Source organism: Eulemur rufifrons, chromosome 6, assembly GCF_041146395.1.
Source record: "Eulemur rufifrons isolate Redbay chromosome 6, OSU_ERuf_1, whole genome shotgun sequence".
NCBI lineage: Eukaryota > Metazoa > Chordata > Mammalia > Primates > Lemuridae > Eulemur > Eulemur rufifrons.
In genome coordinates, this window is record NC_090988.1 from 55,298,715 (window position 1) to 55,325,729 (window position 27,015).

At 38.2% G+C, this 27,015-nt stretch overlaps 2 protein-coding genes across 3 annotated transcripts in view; one reads left to right on the forward strand and one right to left on the reverse strand.

The window, feature by feature from the left end:
* The window catches only part of RRM1 (ribonucleotide reductase catalytic subunit M1), a 42,209-nt gene extending 34,204 nt beyond the window's left edge, over nt 1-8,005 (forward strand). For both annotated transcript variants that reach the window (XM_069469307.1, XM_069469309.1), the window contains 5 exons: nt 488-564; nt 3,860-3,995; nt 5,050-5,145; nt 6,270-6,458; nt 7,450-8,005. In XM_069469307.1, the coding sequence (XP_069325408.1) occupies nt 488-564; nt 3,860-3,995; nt 5,050-5,145; nt 6,270-6,458; nt 7,450-7,638 (687 nt within the window). In that variant the 3' untranslated portion in view covers nt 7,639-8,005. The remainder of the gene's footprint in view (nt 1-487; nt 565-3,859; nt 3,996-5,049; nt 5,146-6,269; nt 6,459-7,449) is intronic.
* A 6,101-nt stretch (nt 8,006-14,106) lies between these two features.
* LOC138385055 (olfactory receptor 52Z1P-like) lies at nt 14,107-15,126 on the reverse strand. The gene has a single exon (XM_069470680.1). It carries the CDS (start codon nt 15,124-15,126, stop codon nt 14,107-14,109), a length of 1,020 nt encoding a protein of 339 aa, XP_069326781.1.
* Nucleotides 15,127-27,015: the final 11,889 nt, after the last annotated feature.

The following is a 27,015-nucleotide window of genomic DNA, read 5'->3' on the forward strand; positions in this document are numbered from 1 at the left end:
AATTCTGCCTTCCACACTGCCTTTATCATCAGTAGTATGATTCTTTTACACGTAAAATGTTAATTTTAGTTCTGACATTTCTGCTGATATTTAGGAAATCAAATTTGTGATCGTTTGAAAATAGATGTTTTAGCTAAGTAAACAAATCAAGGAACAGATCAAGGCAATGAAGAAAGATAAAGTTAGAGTAATGTTTTTTACTTTAAAAAAAAGAGAGCATGTTTCTTAGCAACATGCTTTCATGAATATTAGGATTTTCTGGTTTGTGGATATGATATAGGTTAACCAGTTAGCCTGCCTTTGATCAATATAACTATATGGAAATTTGTTGAGGAAAATCTCTGGACCTTGTGGCTCTTTACAGAGGTCAACTAGAAGACAACATTTGTTGGGATGTGGGGACATGGCAGTTAGTCATTTGTTTTTTGTCGTAGTTTTAAATTGCCATAGAGTGACATATCATAAGTTTGGGTTCTTTATTCCTTAGATTCTTCAGTATGATATGTGGAATGTTACTCCCACGGACCTATGGGACTGGAAACTTCTCAAGGAGAAGATTGCAAAGTAAGTGGAAAGAGATGTAAAGTAGCTTTGAAGGCAGGAGGGTTTGGGTTCTCCTGGATCTTCAGAAGTTAGGTATGTCATTTTAGCTTCTTAAACTCAATTTTTTTTTATCATCTTTTAAGTGGAGCTAAAATGGCCTATTTCATAGACCTATTTTTGGAAAAATACTTTGTAAGATACTATATGTATAGTAACCTGCAAGTTACTTTGTATAATGAAAGCATTTCAGTACATGGTAGGAATTATTAGTTGATCTTTTTTTAGGGACTTAATACACCTAGATTGGGTAGGTTTTTTTTTTTTCCCATTAAGCCTTCATTTCCCAAATATGCTTACTTTTGAAATGTTTTTCATTCTCTTATTTATTACTTAACCACATTTGGCATATAAATGGCTTTTGTTTGAATTGTTTGTCATAGAAATAAGTTAGGGATTTTGGAAGAGGTTTTGGAGGGTAATGTTTTAAATTGTATGAAAGAAAAATTTCAAAATTGAGTCTTTATAGGACTTTTAAACTAAATCATAAGAGATTTGAGAGCGGGCAGAATGTTTTGCTGAGTGAATAACAAAACAACTTGTTTTCATTTTCTGTCATGGTAAGTTTGTCATTGTTGGCTTAATGCAAATGCAAAATGTTTAATATTTGGAGAAGAAAGCAGTAGCATTAAAATGCTCTTAAAAATAGCTACTTGCCTTAAAATTGTTTTCTTACTCAAATAATACGTGTTAGAAAATTTAGAAGAACATGTGGAAAGGGAGGAAAATGAAAATTATCCTAATACGTAAATCTGATGTCAGTATCCTTCGGTCTTTCTTCTGAGTGTGTGTGCATGTATTTACATACAAATTCAACTTTTACAAAAATGGACCTGTACTATATTTTATATTTGTTATTTTGGTTTTTTTTCCTCAACACTACAGTGTAGCTATTTTTTTATATACATGACTTTTTTTTTTTAATTCAGGATATTATGGGACTACAAACATTTTGGTTACCTGTAATGCATTTGCCCCATCTAAGCCAGGGCGACAAGTGTGTCCTTCCCCCATACAGTGTGCTCCGCTTCCATTAGTTGTGGGTTTACTGCCCCTCCACCTGACCTAATGAATATTACTACTATGTGAATACCTTATGTTGATCAGTTAGTACCAATTTGATGGCAAGTACACTGTGGAAAGTAATTGGAGATACCTCAAAGAGCTAAAAATAGAAACACCATTTGATCTAGCAATCCCACTACTAGGCATCTATCCAAAAGAAAAAAAGACATTCTGTAATAAAGACATCTGCACTCGAATGTTTATAGCAGCACGATTCACAATTGCAAAGATGTGGAAACAACCCAAGTGCCCATCAATACATGAGTGGATTAATAATGTGGGCTATGTATACCATGGAATACTACTCAACTACAAAAAACAATGGTAAGCTAGCACCTCTTATATTACCCTGGAGAGAGATTGAGGCCATCCTTCGAAGTGAGGTATCACAAGGATGGAAAAACATGACTTTTTTCAAAATTAAGGTATGAACACATTCATTAGTAATGAAATTCAAATACAGAAATAAAATAGAAAGTAAAAGTCCTTCTTCATACTTGTCCAACAACTTGTCCAAAAAAACTAACATATCTTTTCCCAGGGATAACCCTTGTTAATGGCATGTATTTTTCTAGACCTTTTTCGGTACATTTGCATATAGATACACACACACACACACACACACACACACGCAACAAACACATGCACACACATGCACACACACAGAGTTTTGTCATATAAATGTGACCAAATTTGACATAATCTGAGACTTTTTACTTAGTAATTTGGAGACCTTTCTCTTTTAGTACATGTATATCTACCTTATGTTTTTAGTGATTATAGATAGTTCCATAGTTTGGACATATCATATGTATATTTTTTTTTTTTTTTTTTTTGAGACAGTCTCACTCTGTCACTTAGGCTAGAGTGCTGTGGCATCAGCCTAGCTCACAGCAACCTCAAACTCCTGTGCTCAAGTGATACTTCTGCCTCGGCCTCCCAAGTAGCTAAGACTACAGGCACGAGCCACCATGCCCAGCTAATTTTTTGTTTCTATTTTTAGTTGTGTGGCTAATTTTTTTTTCTATTTTTAGTAGAGACAGGGTCTTGCTCTTGCTCAGGCTGGGCTCGAACTCCTGAGCTCAAGCAATCCTCCTGCCTCAGCCTCTCAGAGTGCTAGGATCACAGGCGTGAGCCACCGTGCCTGGCCTATCATATGTATATGACTTTTCGTAACATTTTCCTGTTTATAGACAGATGATGTTGCTGTTTTACAGATGAGGAAGTAAAGATATGAAGATATTAATAGTTGGTGGCTTGCTTGATGCCTCATAACTAGAAAGTGACAGAGTAAGGTTGAGAACCCATGTGTACAGACTCCTTCAGGATAATGAGGCTCTATGTATGCTGAGCACAATGTGAATCCATAGGTATAGAATGCAGGAAAGACATGCTCTTTGTATTTTAAAACCTTAAGACTAAGTGAACTAAGACATGTAACACAAATGTTAAAAGTATATGTAAAGGTATGGGTCATAGAAAATGTTTGCACAACAAATACTTGTATTTGACACTTGTATTTGTGCCTGCCTGATAAGGAAAGATGTTTTAGAGTTGGTATCTCTTAGTCTGAGCTTTGAAGGATGAGCCAGGGGCACCTAGAAGATTTCTCAGCGTGTCAGATAGTATTTTCTCTTCTAATTACTCTTTTTGGCACTGGATAGAGTCAAAAGATGTTGACCTTCTTCTAGGAACTTACAAATTGGAGATGTAATAGGGTTAAGTCAGGAATATACTTTGAGCATAATTTTTCTGTTTACAGGATTATGGAGCATTATAGTGGTATGTGTTCTATTCTGACCACTTTCCCGTCATTGTTTCTTGAAGGGGCGTAGCACAGTGGTCATATAGGCACTTAGAAAAGAGTGAAGGTTAGATACAGGTGGGGAGCTCTTCAACAGCAATTCGAATGCTTCCCTGGGCAAGATAGTAAGTATATCACGTGCTCTGATTTCTGAGTGCCCCAGCACAAGTGGCTTAAGTCATGGCATGATAAGGATTGCCAACAGTAAAAATTGTCCTGATTCTGTTCAGGAGTCAGGCATTTAAGAGAGGAGTGAGCTATAGCATTAATACTGTGTGGTGTTACATCCCTGCAGGAGATTAATTCAAAAGCCAGCATGTGAGTTAAATGCAGGTATGATGTTACAGCATCTGCATTAGGATCAGCAGCTAATAATCTCTTTGTCTTTAGGTATGGTGTAAGAAACAGTTTACTTATTGCCCCAATGCCTACTGCTTCAACTGCTCAGATCCTGGGCAATAATGAGTCCATTGAACCTTACACCAGCAACATTTATACTCGCAGAGTCTTGTCAGGAGAATTTCAGGTGAGCAGTTCACAACCAGACCTATAGAGAGATCTTTCAAAAGTTTGATGTTGAGAAGAAATGCTCACTCTTATTTAGTATGTCCCCTTTTCTCAGTTTGGGGGCAAAGCTTTGATGAAGAGAGAGAGTCATCTTCATGTGTAAGATTGTTCTATGTTATTTTAGCACATAATGACATTTAATAAATATATGTTGAAAGAATGGATGATTGGGGTTGAATATGAAAGTAACTTGATATTGGAGTTCAAGTGATGTTTAACCATTATATAATCATAGTGATATATGCTACAACCTCAGATACTTAAGTTGGAATACTCAAAATGTGTATAGAAGTATCATTTAAGAATGCTTCTCAGACTTGGTTACCAATCAGAATTTCTGATGGGCAGAACCAGTGGGCTTTTTTTTTTTAAGGTAATTCTTATCTGCATTTTGAAACAGGATTAGAGAAAAAAAAATTCTTATGTGCAGCTAGGGTAGAGAACCACTGATTTAGAATACTTTTATTTGTAAATTTCCAGATATCTTGAAATAAATTTCTGTAAGGTTTGGGGAAGATGCATTTCTAATTTTTTTACTTAAGTATTTATTTTATCCTTACATAAACAAAAAATCAATTCGTTTAGATTTACCCATCTTAGGCAATGTTAGTTGTTTTCACTTTTGCAAATGCTATATTTTATGTTCCTCTTTTTTTTTTACATTAAAATAATCATTTCAGGTTTACTGAGAAATAAAATTTTTTAAGTCAGTTTAGATATAATTGACAATTAAAAATTGTGTATATATCCAAGGTGTACAATGTAATGATTTAATATACATATACTACACTATTTTGTGTTTCTTGAATAATATTTATCGTGACCTTAAACAAATACAGCTTTTATGTGGTGGGATGGGCATCTCAGTTTCATAAAAAATAGAATTTACCAAGCAATCTAATGTTAAATAATTCTTTGGTGATCTTATTTATTTTAAGCATTAGACCTGTGATCCTATGCAGGCCCTGTCATTGTTACTTATTTCTTCACATCTTTTCTGCTTTTTCATTCAGATTGTAAATCCTCACTTACTGAAAGATCTTACTGAACGGGGCTTATGGGATGAAAAGATGAAAAACCAGATTATTGCATGCAATGGCTCTGTCCAGGTACAGAATGAAAATGAAGTGTGTACTTGAGGAGTTGGACTTTGTGGTGCCTCCTCACTTATCCCATACAGTGGAGAGAATAGCTTTTCATTGTGTTCGTACAGACTCTGCTTATGTAGCTCTGTACACTTCTGTGTTGTTGTGCTAGGATTATACACATCTTTACATAGCCCTTTCCCTCTTGTTGTTTGTGCAATAATATAAAGTAGTGGCACCCAACTTTTCTGCATTAGAATCAATTGGGGAGCTTTTAAAATCCTGAAGTTTAGGTTGTACCCTCTGCCAATTAAATGAAAATGTCTGAGAGTGGGAGCAGACATCAGTATTTTTGGAAGATTCTTTGATGCTTCCAAAGTGTATCAAAATTTGAGAATCACTGATATGAAGTCTGAAATTAGAGAATCAGACTTAATTAAAAAGCATGGTAGAGATTGATAGTTGAGAGGGTTGATAGTCCAAAAGACAAAGTCACAAATAGTGTTCAACCATAAAATTTGCAACTGAGGATCAAGAAGCATTTATTTGTAGGTAGAGGCCTCTGACTAAATGTTGATCTGCGTGGCAACATAGATAAAGAGTTCTATAACATCTCTATATTTGAGACAGAAACTGTAGCATTAGCCAGTCTTTGTGTTTTAATGTAAGTTAACCCTAGACCTAAGAAAACCTGATTTCTTTGTACTCCAAATGGAGTTTGTGGAGTCCTAGCTTATTTAAAGAGTTTTATCTCATTGCTTCCCTTGATCATACCCCTGTGAGTTACAGCCCTGATTATTTGTTTTCTGCAACTCAAGGGTCATTTATTGCTTCTTAGTGCTGACTTTTCCTTCCTTTTTTAAGTGCCTCTAGAACAATGAATGTTTTAGCCATAAACCAATTAAAAATGGATGCTTAAATGATTACCACCAGATTGATATTTGGTTGGTTAAATGGAGTTTTTTGGGGCTTTCTAAGCCAGAGGTGAGCAGTCTTGGCAAACTTGACAAGTATTACATACGATACTGAATGGTTAGGGTCAGATCTAGCAGGAAGTAGAACCAAGGTCAGACCCTTGTGTCATTATTCTATAATCATACTGCTTTCTTCAAATGGGGTAGAATAAACATTTGGTTTCCCTTCTTTAGAGCATACCAGAAATTCCTGATGACCTGAAGCAACTTTATAAAACTGTATGGGAAATCTCTCAGAAAACTGTTCTCAAGATGGCAGCCGAGAGAGGGGCTTTCATTGATCAAAGCCAGTCTTTGAACATCCATATTGCTGAGCCTAACTATGGCAAACTCACTAGTATGCACTTCTACGGCTGGAAGCAGGTTGGTAGAGAAAATCAAGGAGGACTTTATTATCAGTGTGGGATATTTTGGAATTGGAACAATTTCATGTTCTATCTACCTATTAAAAATTGCTACCTAGAAGTTTTTCTTTAAGTTCAAATCTAATATGTTAAAACCAACCCATGGTTCTTATATCAGATCAAGCTTTTGCTTTGGATTTTCTTATTTCTATTAGGATTATTTCATTCTTAGGTTTGAAAACTTGGAGTTACCTGTGATCCTTTCCTTCCGTTATTCTCCACGCAATTACTCAACAAGTCATGTTGTTTGTTCCTTTGTGCTATTTCTTGAATACCTTCCTTCCTATTCCACTGTCATTATTCTTAACTGACCTCTTTGCTTCTAATATCTCTGCTCCAGGCTATCTTGTGCACTATCATCATTCCCTAAAATAAAACTTTGCACCTGTCAACCCACTATTCAAAATGTCCATTGTTTCCCCACTTTATCTATAGTGTAAAAGCCAAATTATTTGGCTAGTCATTGCAATCTGTAAAGTCCTGTGATTCTAGATTGTATTCTTATTCCTTGGCAATGTGATAGCTATTTATATAGGATTATAAATTTTTTTTAAATTTAACAAACATTTATTGAACATCTAGTGTCCCAGGATCGGGGATACTGAATAGAAGATGATGATCCTTACCTTGAAGTGGTCATAGTCTGTTATTATACAGAGACATAGTCTAGCCCTCTAGAAAGTTATAAACTAAGACAGACATGTTGTCCTAGGCAAATTTGGAAGTTATACACATTAAAAAAAGAGAATAAAAATATTTGACATTTCCAAAGAGATAAGCCTGTTTTGGGGGTGACAAGAACAGGGTATGGTACTTCTAGTGGAGATGGAATTCCAAGTTTAGAAAAGAGTTTGACCTGGTTTATGGGAATGTACTTTAAAACATTGGTCTTGAATGTCTACTGTTTTCACAAAAGTTTTTCCTAATAGTTATATTTACTTCTCTTGTAGGGTTTGAAGACCGGGATGTATTATTTAAGGACAAGACCAGCAGCTAATCCGATCCAGTTCACTCTAAATAAGGAGAAGCTGAAAGATAAGGAAAAGATATCAAAAGAGGAAGAAGAGAAAGAGAGGAACACAGCAGCCATGGTGTGCTCTTTGGAGAATAGAGATGAGTGTCTGATGTGTGGATCCTGAGGAGGGGCTTAGAAGAAGCCAGCATGTCTTCAGTAACCAAACTACTTCTTGAGCATAAATAGGTGTAAGGCTTTGCTGGACCTTATTGCAGCAAAAGGAACAATAGATTTAAAGTACTGTTTCTATATTCCAAGTTTAGAAAGTAGAAGTTTAAGAATGCAGAAGAAGTCATCTTGCAGATAAGGAGCGATTAAGTAAAGTTTCATCACCCTTTTAGCCCCGCTTTTCTGATGACCTCAGTTTTTTGTTAAGGAGACTTAGTTTTACTGCTTTGACTCATAGGTCTCAAGAAGCAAAACTGAGAGACAACTCATGAGAAGTGCTCATAGGACCTTATTCTAGATATGGTCCTATAGGTCATTCTGAAATAAAGATAAACATTTCTAAGCGATTGTGTGAGATTAATTTTGTCATTTATTTTCATATAAAGGTCAAATTTGAAGAAACATATTTTCTGTTCTTTGAGAATTCAGGGAGGTAATTTTATATTTTATGCCTTTTTCCTTTTTTTTTTTTTGCTGTGACAAAATATATGTAACAAAATTTACCATTTTATCCATTTTTAAACATACAATTCAGTGGCTTAAGTAGATTCAGTGTTGTACTACCATCACCACTGTCCTTTGCCAGAACTTTTTCATCATCCCAAACAGAAACTCTGTACCCATAAAAACTGAGACTCTTCATTCCCCCTCCCCTTAGTCCCTGATAATATCTATTCTACTTTCTGTCTCTTTGAATATGCCTAGTCAAGGTACCTCATATAAATGAAATGCAATATTTATCCTATGTGTCTGGCTTACTTAACATAATGTTTTTAAAGTTCATTCATGTTGCAGCATGTATCGAAATTTAATTCCTTTTTAAGGCTGAATTAATATTACATTGTATGTATATACGACATTTTGTTAATTTGTTCATCTGTTGGATATTGGGTTGCTTCCTCCTTTTAAGCAATAGTGAATAATGCTGCTATGACCATTGGTATACAAGTATCTATTGAATTCCTGCCTTCAATTCTATATATATATATATATATATATATATAGGAGTGGAATTGCTGGAAAATATGGTAATTCTGTGTTTAACTTTTTGAGGAACTATCAAACTTTTCCACAGAGGCTAAACCATTTTATTATACATTTCCTCTAGCAATACACATGGGTTCCAGTTTTCCCATATCCTCACTAATTTGTTATTTTTCATATTTTTGATAATAGCCATCCTAATGGCTCTTGACAGTTTTGTTATGTGTCTTGGTGTGGGTCTATGAGTTTATCCCACTTATTGGGCTTATTGGATGTGGAGATTCATGGCTTTCATTAAATTGGGGAAATTTTTTGGCCATTGTTTCTTCAGATAATCTTTCTGCCCTCTTCTGTCTCTTATAGGAGTCCCATAATGCATCTATTGGTCCACTTAATGGTGTCCCACAGGTCCCTTAGGCTTTGTCCACTTTATTTTTTTTTTTTCTTTCTGCACCTCAAACTCAATAATTTCAATTCTTCTATCTTCACATTTGCTGATTCTCTTTTCCTTCTCAAATTTGTTGAGCTCTTCTAGTGAACTTTTCATTTCAGTTATTATTTTCAACTCCAGATTTTGATCCTTTTTAATTCTTTTGTTGATATTCTGATTTTTTTTTAGTAATTATTTTCCTCACTATCTTTACTTATCTGTCCATGTTTTCCTTTAGCTCTCTGAATATATTTAAGACAGTTGCTTTACTGTCTTTGTGTGGTAAGTCCAAGATGTTGGCTTCCTCAGGAATAGTTTCTGTCACTTTATCTTATTCCTTTGAGTGGGCCAAGTTTTCCTCTTTCTTTGTATGCTTTGTGGTTTTTTTGTTGTTGAAAATTGGGTATTTGATTATTATAATGAGGTAACTCTGGAAATCAGATTCTTCTCCAGACTTTACTGGGGTTTTCTTGTTGTTGGGTTTTTTTATTTATTTATTTCCTTTTCTTTTGTTTTTGTGAGGGTTTTTTGTTTGTTTGTTTGTTTTTTGCTGAAGGCTATAGTATTCTATTTGAAATGTTTCCAAGCTATTTTTTTACAGATACTATTCCTTGTCATGTGTGATTGCTCAAGTCTTTGTTCCTTTGGTGCACGTTAATGTTTTGACAAGAGATTTCTTTGAATTTCTGGAGCTCTCCCAGTCTTTGCTCTGTTCTGGGGCACTCCCTGCATGCTTAGGTAGGCTTGCTCTGAGCCTAGGGATCTGTGTTGGTTAATTTTATTTGACAGCTGACTAGGGCATGGTACCCAGATATTTGGTCAAGCACCAGTTTAGATATTGCTGTGAAGGTATTTTTTTTTAGATGAGATTAACATTTAAATCTTAGACTTTAAGTAAAATTGACTTGAGTAAAGTGAAGACATTGATTGGGAATGAATGTGATCCTGAAAATTGGAATGGGGATATACGGGAAAATCCTGATGAAACTGGAAACATTGAATCCTAAATTCTGTTGAGTCTTTGTTGCCAGTATAAGCAGATATTCTACCCAATCTGAGATCAACTTTGTCTGAGGAAACTAATGGCTTTCTCTGAGGTGATTGCCTTGTAAGACACTGCTAATTGTCATTAGGAGCCACCCCCACCACCCCTCTTTGCTTCTAAACCTATAAATAGACTAAAGTCTCAGCAGGCCCCTAAAGGTAAGGTACAAAGTATGATCCATGAGGAGGTGTGCTACACTCCAAAAGAACTACATAATTTTTCTCCTTTGGGAGTATGTGCAGAAATGGATATTAAAGGTATGGGATAATGATGGAAGAAACATAAAGTTGGATCAAGCTCAATTTATTGATATGGGCCCACAAAACAGATTCTGGATTTAATGTTGCAGCTTGGGGGATTAGAAAGTGCTCTAACTGGTTGGTTGATTGGTTGGTTGGTTGAAACATGGACAAAAAGGTGGCCTATAGTAAATGAAATTGAAATGCCAGGCCTACATTGATATACAGTAGAGTAAGAGATCCAAAGGCTTAGAGAGATTAAAATGTTAAAGTGGATTTATCATTTAAGACTTCTCATGCACACTGATGGGGTTCTGGAAGACAAACTTTTCACCATGACTGTGAAAAATAAATTTATGAGGGAAGCTCCAGCATCCTTGAAGACTTCTATGATTGCTCTTTTCCGTAGGTCTGAAATTACAATGTGAACTGCTGCCACTGAATTGGGAAACTTAAATTCAATGGGAATAATTGGATACTGTGGTGGCAGGTAGCACCACTTCATTGCCAAAGGCAAGGTGGGAATGGTTACCATAGTGGGCAGCAGAGTCAAAGCAATACAGAGACCTGTGGTTGGATAGTTGATCATGGAGTTCCTAGATATGAAATACGTGGGAAGTCTGTTAAATTCTTACTTGATCTGTATGAGCAGAAGAGTTTTAGTTCAAGTGAACAAAAGTCTAATTTGAATCACAAAAATGGAATCTTGGCCCCTCAATCAACTTCCAGATTTGAGCCAGTTTATAGACCCAGAACGCCCTGAACAAAGGGGAGACTAGGTTCACCTTGAGGGAGGATCCTACTACACTACCAAAGATGTATATTTATAAGTCTTCCAGCCTTTCCCAAAAGGACCTATGGCAGTTTATACTAGAGTCACTACATTGGGGGAAAGGAAATAGTGAACCTTTGGGGGATTACTGGGCCCAGGCTCTAAACTGACACTAATTCCAAGAAACCAAAAATATCACTTAGGTTTACCAGTCAGAGTAGGATCTTATGGAGATCAGGTGATCTATGGACTTTTAGCTCCAGTCTATCTAAGAGTGGGTCCCCAAAGCCATCCTGTGGGGATTTCTACAGTTTGGGAATGCATAATTGAAACAGACATACTCAGCAACTGGCAGAATCCCCACATTGGTTCTCTGACCTGAAGGATATGGTCTATTATAGTGGGAATGGCCAACCGGAAACTACTAAATCTTCCTCTACCTAGGAAAATGGTAAACCAAAATCAATATTGCATTCCTGGAAGGATGGCAGAAATTAATGCCACCATCAAGGACTTGAAGTATGCAGGAAAGGTGATTCCCATACCTTCCCCATTCAACTCACCTATTTGGCCTGTGCGGAAAACAGATGGATCTTGGAGAATAACAATGAATTAGCATAAGCTTAACTATGTGGTGAGTCTAATGAGATGCAGTTTGATTACTTGAGCAAATTAACATATCCTCTGGTACCTGGTATGCAGCTATTGATCTGGCAAATGCTTTTTTCTGATACCCCTTAGTAAAGATCACCAGATGCAGTTTGCTTTTAGCTGGCAAGGCCAGCAATACACCTTCACTGTCCTGCCTCAGGGGTTTATCACCTCTCCAGCCCTACATCATAATTTAGTTCACAGGATTTAAAAATTCTTTTATTGATGCATAATAGATGTATATCATTTCAGGGTACATGTGATAATTTAATGCATTTAAATTGTTTGTAAAGTTCAAATCCATCACCTTGAATATTTGTATTTTCTTTATGTTGGAACCATTCGTTAGTCCATAGGATTTTGATCAGTTTCCCTTTTACAAGACATCACACTGGTCCAATACATTGATGACATACTGATTGGACTTTGTGAGCAAGCAATTAGCAACTATTCTAGATTTATTGGTAAGACATTTGCATGTCAGAGGGTAGGAAATAAATCTTAGTAAAATTTAGAGGCTTTCTATGTCATTGAAATTTCTAAGCATCTAGCCATGTGAGGCCTGTTGAGATATCCACTCTAAGGTGAAGGATAAATTGTTGCATCTGGCCACTCCTACAACCATGAAATAGGGACAACACCTAGTAGGCCTTTTTGGATTTTGGAGGCAAAAAATCATTATTGTAACCATTCCCACCTTATCTTTAGCAATTAAGTGTCACCACCTGCCACTTTGGTATCCAGTTATCCCATTGAATTTAGGTTTCATTTGGAGTAGCACATTTGGGTGTACTGCTCCAACTAATTTACCATGTGACCTGAAAAGCTGCCGGTTGTGAGTGGGTCCCAGAACAAGAGAAATCAGTGCCACGGGTGCAGGCTGCTATGCAAGCTGCTCTGCTACGTGGGCCACATGATCCATCAGATCCAATGGTGCTTTGAGTGTCAGTGGGAGTTAGAGATGCTCTTTGGAGCCTTTGGCAGGCCCCTATAGGTGAATTCGAGCACAGGCCCTTAGGATTTTGGAGCAAAGCCCTGCCATCCTCTGCAGATAACTACTCTCCTTTTGAGAAATAGATTTGACTTGCTACTTGGCCTTAGTAGAGCCTGAGCACTTAACCATGGGCCACCAAATTACCATGTGACTTGAGCTGTCCATGAACTGGCTGTTGTCTGATGCCACCATGAAATTGAACATGCACAACAGTACTCTATTATCAATGGAAGTGGTTTGTATAAGATCAGGCTCAAACATGCCCTGAAGGCACAAGTAAGTTAGTTACATGAAGAAGTGGCTCAAAAGCCATAGTCCACACTCTAGCTACATTGTCTTCTCTCTCCCAGCTTGCATCCATGGCCTCATGGGGAGTCCCAATGATCAGGGGTTTTTTGTTTTTTTCTTTTTTTCTTTTTGAGATAGAGTCTTGCTCTGTCACCCTGGGTAGAGTGCAGTGGTGTCATCATAGCTCACTACATCCTCAAACTCCTGAGCTCAAGTGATCCTCCCGCCTCAGCCTCCCACAGTGCTAGGATTACAGGCATGAGCCACCACTCCCAGCCCCCCAGTGATCAGTTGACAGAGGAAGAGAAAATTCAGGCTTGGTTTACAGATGATTCTGTATGCATATGCCACAGCCCCTTTATGGGACATCCCTGAAGGACACTGCCTTCTACAGATGATAGAGAGCTGTGGAAGTCTTTTAGGCAGGAGATAACTTTTAGATAGATAGATCACACTGGCTGCCATGGGAAGAATGGCCTGACCTATGGGTTTGGTCCTGATTTGGGTCTGGGTCCCAGATCAGGTACTAGTCTAGTCTTTGGGTCAGACTTGGGCTCCAGGGAAGGACCCTGTCTTTATGCCTGAAGTCAGCATGGAGACTTCAGGGTCTGACCTGTGTATTTTGCTCAGTTTGGGCTCCCCAAGGTAGGGCCTAGTCTGGTCTTTGGGCCAGTAAGCTGGGACCCAGGAGAAGACCTGGTCTGGGTGTCTACCAGACTGGGATCACCTGTGCAGGACCTGCTTCCTAGTGAAGCTCCATATATCCAGACATTAACGGGGCTTTCACAAGGGTTGAGGGAAAAAGGACAGAAAAAACTAAGAAGGATAAATAGGTAAAAGCAATTTTATTACTGGGGTGAAAACAGAACATTCTAAGAATTCAATAAGCAATAATAGACCAACAATGGGCCTGCTGTTGAGCCTAGTCTGCTCAGGAAATTCTGGCCTGTCCCTGAGTACTGCCTGCTATCTCTTGTTCGCAGAAGTCACATCCCCAATTTCTCATGTCGATTAAGTTCTCTTACCCTGGCAATTTCCTTTCCACTCTCATGTTCTGCAGCCTCTTTGGTTTCTCCCTAACATTCTGGGCTGATTCTTTTCCACAGAGCAGCTTTTCTACATGTTGCCGGATCTCCTTAGTCCTCACCCCATAAATGATAGGATTCAAGGCTCCTGGGAGCAACAAGTATATGGCACTGAGAAGATTCTGGACATCCTGAGACACAGTTCTGGCTACTCGGAATACAATGGAAGTGGAAAGACCAGAGAGGTAGATGGTGAGGATGACCAGCAAGTGGGAGCCACATGTATGCAAGGCCTTGGCTCGGGCTCCCCCAGAAGAGATCTGAAAGGCAGCATAAATGATGCGAGTGTAGGAGGTCCCCAGTAGGGTTAGATCAAAGGTCACAGTGACCAACCGCATAACCAGCCCCAAGCGGTTGTTGAAAATCAGGTCTCCACAAGCTATGCTCAGTAGTGCAATGTACTCACAGGTGAAGTGTTGAATCACTCCCGTCCGGCAGAATTGAGCTTGTGCGGTTAGCACCACCAAGGGCACTGCCACTCCTAGGCTCCGTGTGAGGGCAAGAATGGCCAGCAGGCCCAGCAGGCGGGAGGTCATCAGGTCAGTATAGCGGAGTGGGTGGCAAATGGCCACATAACGGTCCAGGGCCATGGCCAGAAGGAGATTGTAGTCCAGAAGAATGGTGAAGTAGATAAAGAACATCTGGGCCAGGCAGCCATGCAGTGATATGGGGTTAGCATAATGCACAAAGCCCTCCAGCATTTTAGGCATCACAGCTGTGGCAGCACAAATGTTGACAGCCAGGAGCAGAGCAATGAGCACATACATGGGCTGATGCAGGTTTCGCTGGGCAACTACTGTGTGGATGACCAGGGCATTGGCACAGATGATGCTCACATAGAGGAAGGTAATAGGCAGGACCAGGAGGGGCCTCCACTCTTGCAATCCAGGGAAACCCACCAGGAAGAAGTTGGTGTAGGAAATGTTGAAGATGCTGGTATTTCCATCCTCACCCATTAGCTTTGTCCCTGAGCTGGCACCAGGAGTGGAGATTAGAGGCCGTTAGAACAAAATGAAAAAAAAAAAGCCCATTTCTATTTTAGGACCTGAGGAGTTTGTGATGAAAATCCACCTCTTCATGTATGTATTCCTTTGGGGCATAGACAGGTACTATGCCAGGTGTTGTGGGAGCTACAAAGATGAACAAGACATTCCTTGACCTCAGGAGCTCTTGGCCTTATGTGTGTGAAATGTGAACTTAAAAGATACTTGTTATTCTAGATATTTGATTGCTGAGTAAAAGATTATGATGAAAAGTAGGTGTGGTATATGAGGGGGAAAAATGAGCGGTGGCCAGAGGAGAAATAAGGAAGATGAAAGAGGGAAGAGGTCAGAGGAGGTGGAGCAAGATGGCCTATTAGAACCCTCCAGCAATTATCCATCTGTAGGAACACCAAATTGAACAACTATCCATGTAAGAAAGCACCTTCATAAGAACAAAAAATCAGGTGATCAGTCACAATATCTGGTTTGAACATAACATCAAGGAAAGAGGCATTGCTGATGCCAACCCTAGGTAATGGAACGTGGAGAGAGAATCTGTGCTTGTGGAAGGGAGAGAAAAGCGAATGTGGAACTTTGCGTTAGAACTCAGTGCTGCCCTGTCACAGAGGAAGACACCCAGGGCAGAATTCTGCCAGTGCCACAGAAGGAGCATTTAGACCAGCCCTGGGCCAGAGGAGAATTCCCACCCCAGCTGGAGGAACCCAAGTCAAAACCTGCTTCACCATCAGCTAACTAAAGTGGCTGAGGCCCGGAATAAATTTGAGTGGCAGTCAGCCCACAAGGACTGCAGTTGTAGTGCAAGCCCTGGTGCTGCACTGGTCTTGGAGGCAGCGGACCTGGGGTGTGACACAGTGAAACACCAGCTGTGGTGGCTAAGGGGAATGCCTGTGTCAACTCTGAGAAAAGCAGATCCAGGAACGATTTCTTCTGTTTGGGGGAAGGAAAGGGAGAGTTCAGAGAACTATGTCTTGCAATCTGGGTACTACATCCACAGTAAATAATAGGCACCAGCAGATTCCTAAAGCCCCTCACTCCAGGTCTTTTCTACTGAATGGCATTTCTATACCCACCCTGGTCCAAAAGAGAATCTGCTGTCCTGATGGGATGGACCCAGTCCCAGCAGGATTCACCACCCGCTGACTACAGTGATCTTGGACCTTGAATAAACATCAGTGGCAGTCAGGAAGTAGTGGCGATGGGCCTTAGGCAAGCCCCAGTGCTGTGCTGATTTTCATGGCTTCAGGTGCAACCCTCTGCAGTGCCAGCTGTGGTGACCATAAGAGTGCCCACATCACCCCTCCCCCAACTCCAGGCAGCCCAGTATGGATGGTGACTCCTGATTGGGGAAAGAGAGGCAAGATAGTGGGAGACTTTCCCTAGTAACCTATGGAATTCTCCCTTAACTTACCCAAGTCCACCAAGTCTGTGTATCTAAGAGTCTGCAAGAGTCACAGAGTTCCTGGGCTTACGGCATCCTCTGTACTGAAATAGCTGCAGACTTAGGTCACAACACTGAATCCCCCTTGAATTCATGGAAAGCCCTCTCAAGAAGAATGGCTACAAACAATCCCAGACTGTGAAGATTGGAATAAATACCTAACTCTTCAATGTGCAGACATTGATGAATGTCCACAAACACCAAGAACATCCAGGGAAACATGACCTCACCAAACAGACTACTTAAGGTACCAGTGACCAATCCTGGAGTGATAGAGATATGCAACCTTTCAGACAAGGGAATTTAAAATAATCTGTCTTGAGGATGCTTAATGAATTCCATTGTAATACCAAAGGATCAGAATCCTATCAGAGAAATTTAACAAAGAGATTGAATAATAAAAAAAGTCAAGCAGAAACTCTGGAGCTGAAAAATTCAGTTGACAAGCTGAAAATGCATTAGAGTCTCTTAACAGCAGAATTGATCAAGCAGAAGAAAGAATTAGTGAGTTTAAAGATAGACAATATGAAAATACACAATCAGATAAGAAAAAGTAATAAAGAGTTAAAAAGAATGAAGCACACCTACCAGATCTAGAAAATAGATCAAAAGGGCAAATCTAAGAGTTATTGGCCTTAATGACAATGTAGAGAGAGAGATTGGGGTAGACAAAGGGTAAGTATAAAACTCACTGTAATAGTAAGTACACAGACAAATACAGAATGCTCCAACACTGTAATTGCAGTGTGTAAACTACTCATATCTCTAGTAGGAAGACTAAAAGACATTTATCAAAAATAATAACTACAACAACTTTTTAAGAGATAGACAATATAAAAATATATAAATAGAGACAACAAAAAGTCAAAAAGCATGGGGGATAGAGTTAGAGTTTTTTAGTTTTCTCTTTGCTTGTTTGTTTGGTGTTTTCCTTTTCTTTGTAGTCAAAGTCAAGTTGTCATCAGTTTAAAATAATTGGTTATAAGATCTTATTTGCAAACAAAAACCTATAATAGATACACAAAAAATAAAAAGCAAGAAATTAAAACATACTACCAGAGAAAGTCACTTTTATACAAAGTAAGACAGGAAGGAGGTAAGAAAGGATAAGAGGACCAACAAGACAACCAAGAAATAATTAGCAAAATGGCAGTAGTAAAGTTCTTACCTATAAATAATAACATGGAATATAAATGGATCAAATTCTCTAATCAAAATACATAGAGTAGCTGAATGGATAAAGAAATAAGACCCAACCATATGCTGCCTACAAGAAACTCACTTCACCTGTAAAGACACATATAGACTGAAAATAAAGGAATGGAAAAAGATATTTCATGCAAATGGAAACCAAAATAGAGCAGAAGTAGCTATACTTATATCAGATAAAATAGATTTTTAAGACAGAACTCTAAAAAGAGAGGAAAAAGGTCATTATATACTGATAAAGGGATCAATTAAGCAAGAAGATATAAAAATTATAAATATATATGCACTCAACACTGCAGCATCCAGATATATAAAGCAAATATTATTAGAGCTAAAGAGAGAAATAGCCCCCAATACAATAACAGTCAGGGACTTCAACATGCCACTTTCAGCATAGGGCAAATCATTCTGGACAGAATATCAACAAAGAAACATTGGACTTAATCTGCAATATAGACCAAATAGACCTCATAGACATTTACAGAACATTTTATCCAACAGATATAGAATACACATTCTTCTCCTAAGCACATGAAGCATTTTCTAGGATAAACCGTATGTTAGGCCAGAAAAAAGTCTCAAAAATTTAAAAAAATTGAAATCATATCAAGTATCTTTCTTGACCACAATGGAATAAAATTAGAAATCAACAACAAGAGGAACTTTGGAAACTATTCAAACACATGCAAATTAAACAATATGCTTCTGAATAATTATTGGGTCAATGAAGAAATTTTTTTTTTTTTTTTTTTTTTGAGACAGAGTCTCGCTCTGTTGCCCGGGCTAGAGTGAGTGCCGTGGCGTCAGCCTAGCTCACAGCAACCTCAAACTCCTGGGCTTAAGCGATCCTACTGCCTCAGCCTCCCGAGTACCTGGGACTACAGGCATGCGCCACCATGCCTGGCTAATTTTTTTGTGTATATATATTTTAGTTGTCCATATAATTTCTATTTTTTTTAGTAGAGACGGGGTCTCGCTCTTGCTCAGGCTGGTCTTGAACTCCTGACCTCGAGCGATCCACCCGCCTCGGCCTCCCAGAGTGCTAGGATTACAGGCGTGAGCCACCACGCCCGGCCTATGAAGAAATTAAAAAGAGAATTAAATTTCTTGAAACATAAAAATGGAAACATAGCATACTAAAACCTAAGTAAAAGTAGTCTAAGAGGGTTGTTTATAGCAATGAATGCTTACTTCAAAAAAGTAGAAAATTTTCAAATAAACATCCTAATGATGCATTTTAAAGAACTAAAAAAGCCAAGAGAAAACAAAACTAAAGATTAGAAGAAAAGAAATAACAAAGATAAACAATAAGTGAAATTGAGACTAAAAAAATAAAAATGAAAGGAGAGTTGGTTTTTTGAAAATATAAACAAAATCCAACAAAACCTTTAGCCAAAGACAAGAGAGAAGAGCCGAATAAATAAAATCAGAGATGAAAAAGGAGACATTATAACTGATACTATGGAAATTCAAAAGATCATTAGAAACTATTATGAGCAAATATATACCAATAAATTTGGAAACCTAGAATAAATAGATAAATTCCTGGACACGTACAACCTACCAAGATTGAACCATGAATAAATCCAAAACCTGAATAACAAGTAACAAGATAGAAGCAGTAATAAAAAGTCTCCCATTAAAGAAAAGCCTGGGACTTGATGGATTCACTGCTGAATTTGACCAAGCATGTAAAGAAGAACTAATACCAATCCTACTCAAACTATTTCAATAAATTAAGGAGGAGGAAATACTTCCAAACTCATTCTCCAAGGCTAGTATTGCCCTGATACCAAAACCAGACAAAGATACAACAATAAAAAACTACAGGCCATTATCTCTGATGATCATAGATGCAAAAATCCTCAACAAAATACTAGCAATCCCAATATAACAACACATTAAAAAGATCATTTATCATGACCAAGTGAGATTCATCCCAGGGATGCAAGGATGGTCTGACATACACAAATGGACAAGTGTGCTACATCATATCAATAGAATGAAAGACAAAAACCACATGATCATTTCAACAGATGCTGAAAAAAACATTCAATAAAATTCAACATCTTTTCATGGTAAAAACTTACAAAAAACTGGGCATAGAAGGAACTCACCTCAACACAATAAAAGCCATATATGACAAACCATAGCTAGTACCATATTGAATGGGGAAAAACTGAAAGCCTTTCCTCTAAAATCTGGAAAAAGACTAGGATGCCTACTTTCATCACTTTTATTCAGTATAGTACTAGAAGTCCTAGCCAGAGCAATTAGACAAGAGAAAGAAATTAAGAGCATCCAAATTGGAAAGGAAGAAGTCAAATCGTCTTTGTTTGCAGACAATGTGATCTTATATTTAGAGAAAGCTAAAGACTGTACTAAAAAACTATTGGAACTGATAAACAAATTCAGTAAAATTGCAGGATATAAACAACATGAAATTCAGTAGCATTTCTAGAGGCCAACAGTGAACACTTAAAAAGAAACTGAGAAAGTAACCTCATTTACAATATCTATAAACAAAAGAAAATACCTAGTAATAAACCAAAGAAATTAAAAATCTCTATGATTAAAACTATAAAATATTGATGAAAGAATTGAAGAGGACACAAAAAAATGGAAAGGTATTCTATGTTCACAGATTGGAAGAATCAATATTATTAAAATGTCTATACTACCCAAAGAATCCACAGATTCAATACAGTCCCTATCAAAGCACCAATAACATTCTTCACAGAAAGAGAAAAAAATAATTCTAAATTTTATATGGAACTACAAAAGACCCTTAATAGCCAAAGCCATCCTGAGCGAAAAGAACAAAGCTGGAGGCTTCCCATTACCTGACTTCAAATTATACTACAGAGTTATAGTAACCAAAATAGCATGGTACTAGCATAAAAACAGATACATAAAGCAATGGAATAGAATATATAACCCAGATACAAATCCATGCATTTACAGTCAACTCATTTGATTTGCTCTATTGCTCAGGCTAGAGTACACTGGCATCATCATAGCTCACTGCAACCTGAAACTCTTGGGCTAAAGCAGTCCTCCTGCCTCATCCTCCCAAGTAGCTAGGAATACAGGAGCATGCTACCCACCTGGCTAATTTTTCTATTTTTTTGTAGAGACAGGGTCTTGCTCTTGCTCAGGCTGGTCTTGAACTCCTGGCCTCAAGTGATCCTCTCACCTCAGCCTTCTAAAGGATTAGAGGCATGAGCCACTATGCCCAGCCAACTAATTTTTGACAAAGGTGCCAAGAACATACATTGGGGAAAAGACAGTTTTGTCAACAAATAGTGCTGGGAAAACTGGGTATCCACATGCAGAATACTGAAGCTATACACCTATCTCTCATCATATACAAAAATCAAATCAAAATGGATTAAAGACTTAAATCTAAGACCTGAAACTATGAAACTACTAGAAGAAAACATTGGGGAAATACTCCATGTCATTGGTCTTGGCAAAGGTTACTTGAGCAAGACCTCAAAAGCTCAGGCAACAAAAGCAAAAATAGACAAATGGTAGCATATCAAGCTAAAAAGCTTCTGCACAGCAAAGGAAACAATCAACAAAGTAAAGAGACAACCCACAAAATGGGAGAAAATATTTGCAAACTACCCATCTAACAAGGGATTAGTAACTAGAATATGTAAGGAGCTCAAACAACTCAATAGAAAAAAAAAAAACCAAAAACCGAAATAATCTAATTTCAAAATGGGCAAAATATCTGAATAGCTATTTCTCTAAAGAAGACTTACAAATGGCCAACAGGTATATTTTAAAAAATGCTCAACTGCGGTTGGCACTGCAACCCAAAGAGAAGTGGGACGGTCACCTTCCCCAGGACCCAGGTTGCCATGGAGGTGGTCGCTGTGCCTGACTGACTCAGCTTGCTTTTTCCTCTGCACCCCATTCTGCCCATGGGCTTGGGGACCGAGGGGATGAGCGCAGAGACTGGCCTGGCACAGGAGCGAGAAAAGAGAAGTGCTCCTTGTAGGTTTTGCAAGATTGCTATGACAACACTGCCCAGGGTGTGGGTGTGGAAAGGGAAGAATTGGAATCCCATCTGAAAATGGGAACCCAGAGTGGGGCTTTCATTTGACCACCCACCTTCTCTTTTTGACTCTCAGTCATTTCCATCTCCCTCTTCGTTTTTACCAGTGAACCAAGTCACATTTTAATTCGAGTGAAAAATATGTCATGTGTTACTTCTCTAGCCTCAAAAAGGTCCCTCAGTGAGCAAGCGCGATGCAACTTCCTTGGCTTTGTCAAAGCCGCTTCCTGCTTTCAATCTTTTATACCCTTATAAGGAAGTTTTTCATTTCCCACCTGAACACATCTTATTAGAACTTTCAGAATTAAACAGGTTTAAAAAAATGCTCAACATCACTAATCATCAGAGTAATGCAAATTAAAGCTATATTGAGATACCATCTTACCCCAGTTAAAATGGCTTTTATCCAAAAGACAAAAAATAACAAATGCTGGAGAGGATGTGGAGAAAGTGGAACTCTTTTACACTGTTAGTGGGAATGTAAACTATTACGGCCACTATGGAGATTCCTCAAAAAACTGAAAAACTAAAAATAGAACTATCATATGATCCAGAAATCCCACTGCTGGTTATATATCCAAAAGAAAGGAAATTAATATATCGAAGAGCTATCTGCTCTCTCACATTTATTGAAGCACTATTCACAATAGCCAAGATATAGAATCAACCTAAGTGTCCATCAACAGATGAATGGGTAAAGAAAATGTGGTACATATACACTATGAAATATTATTCAGCCATAAAAAAGAATGAAATACTGTCATTTGCAACAACATGGGTGGAACTGAAGGCCACATGTTAAGTGAAATAAGCCAGGCAGAGAAAGACAAATATTACACGTTCTCACTAATATGTGGGAGTGAAAGATTTTTTTGAACTCATGGAGATAGGAGTAGAATGATGGTGGGGAGGGGAGAATAAAATGGGATGGGTATAAAAATAACAGAAGAAATAAGATCTAGTGTTTGGTAGCACAAAAGGGCAACTATAGTTAATAATAATTTATAACACATTTCAAAATAACTAAATTTATAGTACATTTCAAAATAACTAAAAGAGTGGCATGGGTATGTTCCTTACAAAACTGATCAGTGCTTGCGGTAATGGATACTCCGATTACCCTGATTTGATCATTACACATTGTATGCTTATATCAAAATATCACATGTACCACATAAATATGTACAACTATTATGTATCAATAATAATTAAAAATAAAAAATTTAAAAAAAGACATAGAAAATTAGATTAAAATGTAAAGGAATAAATAAATAAAAGCTATGGAAGAAATAAAAAAAAAGAAAGATTAAAGAAAACCCTTGATTTGGAGGAAGAGAAATTATATGAAGAATCCTTGATCCAAGGAGCCTGGGAAGGACCAGGTGGAGCTTACTGGGGAGATAGGAACCAGCCAGGAACGATGGTCTCACTTGTGCGCTTCCAGCGCACTGTGGCAAGGACAGAGGAAAGTTGCTGAGGAAGACTTCTGGTCTTCCTCGACCACAAGCAACAGGCTGCAGAGACTGCAGTCTTCCTAAGCCCCTGTAGAGTGGCTGTGGTGCCTCCCTCCTGCCTGGTCTTGTCCTCAGTGTCGTGGATGATGACCTTGCTTTCAGAATGTAAGTTCCAGGAGGGCAGCATACTTCCAGTGTGCTCACTGGAGTTCCAAGCACAGAGCCACCATAGATACGCAGGAGATGTTTAGGCATTGCTTGTGGAATAGGTGAATGAGGAATAGGAAGAAGATGGGAGGAGGCTAAATATTTAGTTGCACTCTTGGAGCAGTAATTTCAAGCTTTGGCCAGATTTTTGTATAATTAAGGGAGTACATATTAACAGATACATGATTAATGGGACCACATCTTACCTATATTTTTAGGGAGTACAATTTGGTAGTGGTGGTGGTGGGTGTGATGATAAAAAGAACTAATACTGATATACATAAAAATAGGTGTCATCTACTGGACATTGTCTGTCAGGCAGTGTTCTAAATGTTTTAATGTGTTGACTTTTAAAAAGATTGTAATTTTACTGATGAAGAAACTGAGGCACAGAGAGGGTAAGTCTAATTCAAGGTCACACAGCTAGTAAATGGCAGAGTTGCATTTCAACCCAGGAAATCACTCTAGAGTGCATTATTTTATTCTTTTACTTTTTTTTTTTAAATTATTTATTTATTTACATACTAATTTTTGAGATACGGTCTTACTCTGTCGCCCAGGCTGGAGTGCAGTGGCATATGACCACAGCTCATTGTTATCTCTAACTCCTGGGCTCAAGCAATCCTCCCACCTCAGCCTCCCCAAGTAGCTAGGACTACAAGGCATGCATCACCATGTCTGGCTAAATTTGTAAAACTTTTTTTGTAAGGACGGGGTCTTGCTATGTTGCCTGGACTGTTCTTGAACTCCTGGCCTCAAGTGACCCTCTTGCCTTGGTCCTTGGAAGTGCTGGGATTACGGGTGTGAGTGACCAGTCCTGGCCCAGAGTACGTTCTTATAACAACTTCAGGATGACCAAGTTGTAGCTCTTCTAGGACTTTTCCCTCTACATCCCTCATCCCCCACAAGTGAGGCAGCATTGGACAGGCTTCAGGTATTCTTAATCTTAGCAGCAATGTTGAGTTAGCACTTACTAAGTACTTACTACATGCCAGACATGGTTCTAAGTGTGTTCCATGTGGTATCTCTTTAATACTCACAGCAACCCTAAGAGAGAAATGTAGTTGTTCCTCAGGATTGTGGAGGATTGCTTCCGGGACCCTCCATGAATAACAAAATCTGCAGATGTCAAGTCCCTTATAGAAAATGGTGCTGGGAAAACTAGATAACCACATACAGAAGAATGGAACTAGGCCCCTACCTCTCACTCTATACAAAAATCAACTCAAGATGGATTACAGACCTAAATGTAAGAAACTATAAGACTACCAGAAGAAAACATAGGGGATATGCTTTAAGGACGTTGATCTGGATAAAGATTTTATGAATAAGACCTCAAAAGCACAGGCAACAAAAGCAAAAATAAACAAATGGGATTATGTCAAACTAAAAAGCTTCTGCAGAGTAAAGGAAACAATCTGCAGAGTGAAAAGACAACCTACAGAATGGGAAAAATATTTGCAAACTATTGATCTGCCAGGAGGTTAATATTCAGAATATAGAAGGAACTGACACATCTCAAAAGCAAAAAAACCCCATACAATATTATTAAAAAGTAGGCAAATTATCTCTGAACAGACATTTCTCAAAAGAAGACATACAAATGGCCAAAAAAAAAAAGTATGAAAAAATGTTCAACGTCCCTAATCATCAGAGAAATACAAATTAAAGCCACAATGAGGTATCATATCCCCCTAGATAGGATGGTTATTATCAAAAAACCAAAAAATAATAAATGCAAGTGAGGATGCAGAGAAAAGGGGAATGTAAACTAGTACAGCCACTATGGAGAATGGTATGGAGGTTTCTCAAAAAACTACAAAAAACTACCACGTAATCCAGGAATCCCATTACTGGGCATTTACCCAAAGGAAAGGAAATCAGTATATCGATGAGGCATCTTCACCCCCATGTATATTGCAGCACTTTTCAAAATAGTCAATATATGGAATCAACCCAATTATCTAGCAACAGATGAATGGATAAATAAAATGTGGTATATATACACAACGGAATACTAGTCAGTCATAAAAAGAATGAAATCCTGTTGTTCATGGCAACATGGATGGAACTGGAGGACAATATAAGTGAAATAAGCCAGGAACAGAAAGTTAGACACTGCATGTTCTCTTTCATATATAGAAGCTAAAGAAAAGTTGATCTCACAGAAGTAAAAAGTAAAATAGAAGATACTAGAGGCTGAGAAGGGTAGGAGGAAGGGAGGGATAGGGAGAAATTTGTTAAAGGATACAAAATTACAACCAGGTAGGAGGAATAAATTCTGGTGTTCTATAGCATTGCAGGATGAATATAGTTAACAATAATACATTATATAGTTTCAAATAGCTAGAAGGATATTGGATGTTCTCAGCACAAAGAAATGATAAATGTTTGAAATGATGGATATACTAATTACCATATCTGATCACTATACATTTTATATATTGAAATATCACCATATACCCCATAAATATGTATAATTGTTATGTATCAATAAAAAGGCATAGACTTTACATAAACCTACATACATCTTCCTGTATACTTTAAATCATCTTTAGATTACTTATAATATCTAATACAATGTAAATGCTTTGTGAGTAGTTGTTACACCGTACTTTTAAAATTTGTATTATTTATTTATTTATTTATTTTCCAGACAGAGTCTTACTCTGTTGCCCTGGGTAGAGTACAGTGGCCTCATAATGGCTCACTGCAATGTCAGACTCCTGGGCTCAAGTGATCCTCCTGCCTCAGCCTCCTGAGTAGCTGGGACTACAGGCAGGTACCATGACGTCTGACTAATTTTTTTATTTTTAGTAGAGATGGGGCCTCGCTCTTACTTAGGCTGGTGTTGAACTCCTGAGCACAAGCAATCTTCCCACCTCAGCCTCCCAGAGTGCTAGGATTACAGACATAAGCCACCTCACCTGGCCCTTATATTATTTTTTATCTTTTTTGAGTATTTTTGATCTGCAGTTGGTTGAATCCACAGGTGCGGGAGTCACAGATACAGAGGGCTGAATGTGCTATTTTGTAACCCAGTTTATAGAATGGGGCACGCAGATTTAGAGAAGTTAACTAATGTTCTTAAAATGTTATAGGTATGAAACGATAGGGCTAGGATATGAACTAGGGTTTGTCAATGGTGAAAGGCGGAGTTCAGTTCCAACATCAGGTTTACCTGCCTCCAAATCCCCCATAAACCTCTTGTCTCCTCACCGTGGCAGCCTGGAGTGGTCTCCGACTGGGTTGCAGCCTGCAGTGGCTTTGGTTTCCCCTCTGAAGACGTGAGGCCAGGGGTCAGTGCCCAGCTCCGAGGCACTGATTTATGAGGCTGAGGGAGAAGGACGGATAATTAGACCTGCGGCTCCACGGGAAGAGCCTGAGAAGATTCCCAGATGGGAGTCATTTCTAGGGACTCAGGAGAAACAAAGAGAAGCTCAGAAGAACTTGCCTTTCCCTTAGAG